This window comes from Colossoma macropomum, unplaced genomic scaffold, assembly GCF_904425465.1.
Source record: "Colossoma macropomum unplaced genomic scaffold, Colossoma_macropomum, whole genome shotgun sequence".
NCBI lineage: Eukaryota > Metazoa > Chordata > Actinopteri > Characiformes > Serrasalmidae > Colossoma > Colossoma macropomum.
Genome location: NW_023494799.1, coordinates 12308406 through 12313757, shown reverse-complemented (window position 1 = coordinate 12313757; position 5352 = coordinate 12308406). Strand labels below are relative to the sequence as shown.

General features: G+C 36.0%; 1 protein-coding gene across 1 annotated transcript; it reads right to left on the bottom strand.

Annotated features, from left to right (window-relative positions):
• Positions 1-2491, bottom strand: sid1 (secreted immunoglobulin domain 1). The gene is made up of 2 exons (XM_036586940.1): positions 2135-2491; positions 1-806 (listed from the first exon to the last, which is right to left on the bottom strand). Exons 1-2 carry the CDS (start codon positions 2181-2183, stop codon positions 472-474), a joined length of 384 nt encoding a protein of 127 aa, XP_036442833.1. The 5' UTR covers positions 2184-2491; the 3' UTR covers positions 1-471.
• Between the last annotated feature and the right edge of the window lie 2861 nt (positions 2492-5352).

Genomic DNA, 5352 nt, shown 5'->3' with positions numbered 1-5352 from the left:
TGTTAGCCAGTTTGCTGTGTTTACCTTGTGTATTTTCATGTCCGATCAGACAAGTAAATTCATTATTAAGGCAAGGGTATGCATAACTAAGTATTAGAAAATAAATGCAGGCAGCTAATTCTTTTGTCTGGTGAACATGTTTATTGAAAATCAAAGTAAAACAATGTCAACTTAATGCCCTCACAACATTAACCCTGTATAGAATCCTCATCATTCAAGGGAAAAATGGTTCTACAAAGATCTACATGGTCCCACAAACACACATACATACACACACAGGTTTATTTATTTGAAAAACATATATATATGTGTGTGTGTGTGTGTGTGTGTGTAAAAGAACTTTAATGGTTTCTGATAACAGTATTTGTTTTTTTGATCTGTCTGGTGGCATGATAGAGAGTCCACTCCAGGCAGTCCAGCCTATATTGGCCGTATCCTGTCTTATTACATTTTCCTCAACTCCTGCTGTAGCTAAGGCATCTTTTGTGTTTCGTTCATCTTTTCTGAATAGCTGCAGTAATACATGGCTGTGTCCTTTTCCTCAGTGGTGATGATGCGTAAGCGATGACGTGCTTTGGACCCGTCTCTGGCCAGCACCACATATCTGTGTGAGTTAAGGCCTTCAGCGTAGCGAACAGGCCAGGGCATGGTGACATTGTAGCTCAGCAGCATGTTCGGGCCTTCACCAGGATTCTGCTTATACCAGCTCACTATGCCTATGCTGACGCTGGTCTTCAGAGGGCAAGTCAGAGTGACATTTCTTCCCTGCTTCACTGACACACTTGTGGACGTTTGCCAGAAAAAGCCTAGAAGGACACACACAGTAATGTAGATGTTGGTCAACAGTACACTTTTCTGAGCATATTGTGGACATCATCTTTGCTTAAAGAACACTGACCAACTTCATATTTTATTACAAACATAGCATAATTAGTCCTGTTCAGTTAGATGCGGTACACATGTGAAACAATGACCAAAAAGTTTTTTAAGGCAGATTTAAAATGTTTCTGTGTGTCAAAATTTTGCAGGGAAACTGACACGGAGTGTGACATTTACAGCAGTGTCAGTGCTCGACTGAGAGCAATAAATAGCTAACCAAAAGTGGCTCTGTGGTCCAAGAGACTACCACTGATGAAGAGTTAGATGATGGCTAACATAGATAGTACATGATAGGCAGCAGTCTCTAACTGTAAACCAGCAAGGGGAGCTACAACACGTGTGTTTCAAATAAAGTGGCCAGTGAGTATATAAACAGCTGTATACAAAGATTTGAACACCCCAGTAAATGTATGGTTTGTTGCTTTTCTAACACTGTAAAAAATGGGTAAAATTACTGTAAATTACTGGCAATTACTTACATTACTTTCACAGTCATTTACTGTACCATACAAACAGTAAATAACAGTAAAATAGCAAATGTATACTGTGACCACAGGCACCTGGACCAAGATTACTGTGATATAGCCGTAGACCGCTGTAAAATGACAGTAATAATCTGTGATTAAATACAGTAAACTTTGCTTATAATTTGCACAAGCATGACCACAAACTTACATCTGGCAACACAAATAAACAATTAAATTTGTTGTTAATATTTCCAGCACTTTAAAATATTTATAAAAAGCAAATAACTGCGTTATTACAGAAAAAAAGCTGAGATTAGTTGATTTCACAATAAAATGATGACAGTATTTCACTGTAAAAATTTGTGTTATATATGGTGTAATGGTAAACTATAATCTGGTATTTTTGAGCAAATTGTAGCGCACAGTTTCTCATTTTTAGACATTCTAATTTGCTGAGTTTAACATATTGGAAAGACTATAACATAAAACAGAAAATGTGCCATAGGTTTTGCACGGGACACATTTTATACTTTATTTTTTCCCAATTTGTCAAATTCAGCAAACAAACAGTAACTGTGCATTTAAATGTGCAGAGGATGTATAAACTTATTTTCACTTCAACAAGATCAACAAAACGTCGTTTGACCAGGGGCGCCCAAACTTTTGCTTACGACTGTACACAGTAAGTGAAGAACAACAATACGTTATGTAATGATCTAAATCTTACAGCAGATATATATAATAAAAGGAATATTGGAGAAAGAGAGGATGTTGAAACAGACACTCACAGTGCAGCGTAAGACTCAGCAGGAACAGCAGTTCAGGTTTATTCCTCATTTTGATGGCCACAATTCAGTTGTTGGAGCGTAAAGAAGCCGCCGTAGCTGGACTCTGTGTGATGTCACTGGTCTTCTCTCAGAGCACTGTTAGGCAGTTCTGACAGCCCAGGAGGAAAACACAGTGTGGGATGGACTAAGAGGAAGTGAAACTAGCGCAGTGAGGCCTACTGTATCAACTCTGAGCTGGATATAGCATTTCGATTGGTCCGTTCATCATAAAACTATCACACAAAAATGCTATATAGTAAAAATGCAGATATAGTTTTGTCCTGACAGCTACAAAATGCTTCTACCTTGCACTTCCACTCTCTGGCCACTTTAAGAGCTCCACTTACTTTAAATATCCACTATAAAGCTTTAGAATTACACATTGCATTTATTATCATGCAGCATTTGGTCATGAAGTTGCTCAGTTTCTGACCACAGAACTGCTGTACACCAGATATTATGGTGGTGGGCCAGATTATTACGGTGGTGTACCATTCTCAGCACAGCAGCGACACTGACATGGAGTGTAACATTTACAGCGATGTTTCAGTGTCACTGCTCGTTTGAGCGTGACTGCTCATCAGTGGCACTGCTCGTTTGCGAGTGAGTCAAAAATAGCTAACTGAGTGGCTCTGTGGTCAGAACTACCACCGATGAAGGGTTAGATGATGATAACATAGATAGTAAAAGCCAACAGATAGCTGGCAGTCTCTAACTCTAAAAAGGCAAGGGGATTCCCAACCTGTGTGATTCTAATAAAGTGGCCAGTGAGTATATAGAAGTCTGAACACCCCTGGTAAAATAATGATTTGTTGATTTTCTAACACTGTAAAAACATGTATGTGTACAAAGTTTATACAAAGTTTTGTCCTGATAGCAACAATAAGCTTTAGGTTCAATATGCTCATGATCAGGCTCAGCTAACAGTGGGGAAACACTCTATTTAGCTTATTACATATATTTAGTTTTTTCATAGTTTTTAATTCATTTTATCTGATGTTTTGCAGTTTATTCTTAGTATGCTTTATATCTTCAATGTGTGCCATAATACTATTACAACTTCTTCTTCTTACTATTATTAGCATTATTATTATAAACCATAATATTATGAATATGAAATTATTTTGATAAGAAATGTGATTTTATTTATTAGAGGATGATGATGATTATTTATATATATATATATATATATATATATATATATTATCATTATTATTATTATTATTATTATTACAAAGTATTGAAATGATACACAAAACTTACATTTTGTTTTGGATGATATGATATGATAAAAATAGATCAGCTCAATCTATTTCTCAATACAGCAAAAATAAAGACTGGTTTAAAAATGTCCCTTACATTAAAGAAGTATTAAATTTTGCATAATTCATAATATCATTAGCATGTAAACTAAGTCATTTCAGTGTGGTTTGTTGTGAAATGCGCCATTCTAGAGAAACGTACCTCATACAGGTTACCTCATACATACAGTGGTGGTGATAGGAACCAGACGCCTGAAGAGTTAATGTCACTAAAAGCTCCTTCACAGAAAGATATTACAAACAGTTATGAATATGCTGCCTGATGCCTGAGACGTATGATATTTTTACATTTTTTTGCCAACAATACATTTTTGAAATCCATTCATATCAGAGGGGTACCTGCAGGGCGTTGGAAGTATAGTAGTATACAATATAATATAACATATAATAGTATAATAGAAACATATTTTTTCAGATTTACCACTATTTCACCATGTTTACACACTGCAACACCAATATAGCCATTTTACTTACTATTCAAAATGGCTGGTGAACCTACACTGTAAAAATGGTTTGCATTTCAACCTAAAAAGTACTTTAGTTCTTTCAGTTAAAGTGTTTTTTTAATCAAATAAAACTGGTTCAATTGCTTGTTACCATCTGACCTAATTTTTTAAGTTGTACTGATGAACCATTTACAGTGTAGGTTCACTGGTCATTTTGGATTGTAAATAAAATGGCTAGATTTGTGTTGTAGACACTGCAACTCCTGGTTCCCATCACCACCACTGTAAGGAATCTGTGTTGGCATGTTTCTCTAAAACACACCATTTCACACCTATCCACTCTTACTGAGTTTGTTTACAACTCAGACTGAATTATGCAGGAAATTTGAAAAATCTGTACTATTCATCTTTAATATATTAATGTTTCCATTTTCACTTTCTTTAGAACACTCAAGCTCATAAACGTACAACATTTGAACCCAGAGTTGTGCTGATCTAGTGCTTTAGCCACAAGCTAATGCTGGTTATGATACGGTAATATGATATGATGTGTTGTTATCTCTTCTCAGTATGGTGCAAGTCATCTCTGTGAAAATCTTTCAGAATGTGTAAATTGTAGCAGCTCAACAAGCGAACACATCTTTTTTCTGCAGTAGTTTATGAACTGTGAGAAGTTTTGAAAGGCGAGTTTTATTGGGCTTTCGAGACACATTTATTGTTACGATGCGCACCACAGGTTTTGGAACCCAGCGCTGTGGGCGTGTGCTGACTATCTATTACACTACATTTTTATGAGAATAGAGAGAGATTATTGTTTTTAAAATTACTTTGAAACGGCTGACAGAGAAATTTAACCTCTGTTTTTTATACACTGTTTTCAACACAGACATAAAATACAGGATATTTGTGTTTAAGGTGCTGTACTGGTGCTGCTCTTAAAAACCCAGACTTTGTTACACCCTGAGAACTCCTGAGTACTGAGCAGATTTACGGGTCGGTACCACTTCAGTACACAGGCTTTTGGCCCATTGTTCTTCTCTCACTGCACTTGCAATAAATAAGTCAGCTTTCACCACATTTATATTCCTCTTAGTATCTAGACTGTAAAACATCCACTGAGTAAATATATCAGGATTAACTGTGATCTGATTTTAATGATGTTAAAAACATCAGTAAAGAAACAATAAATAAATGGGTTCTCGTTTTATATCAGAAGCTGAAAATACCCATAGCTTTGGAGGAGGGCAGTATATTTGGCCACTTGCCAAGCACTAGCAACAGCAGTGTCCTGCAAAAAACAAAAACAAAAATGATATTATAATATAATATATATGTACTCACTCTCAGTTAATGGCCTGTGATCATTTTAACTCATAAAGCAATGATGCATTAATTGCGCTGTGATCATGAA

Coding starts and splice junctions, on each gene's coding strand:
- sid1 (XM_036586940.1), bottom strand. CDS start 2,183: ATGAGGAATAAACCTGAACTGCTGTTCCTGCTGAGTCTTACGCTGCAC. Junction 807..2,134: donor GCTGAGTCTTACGCTGCACT/GTGAGTGTCTGT, acceptor GTGTCCTTCTAG/GCTTTTTCTGGCAAACGTCC.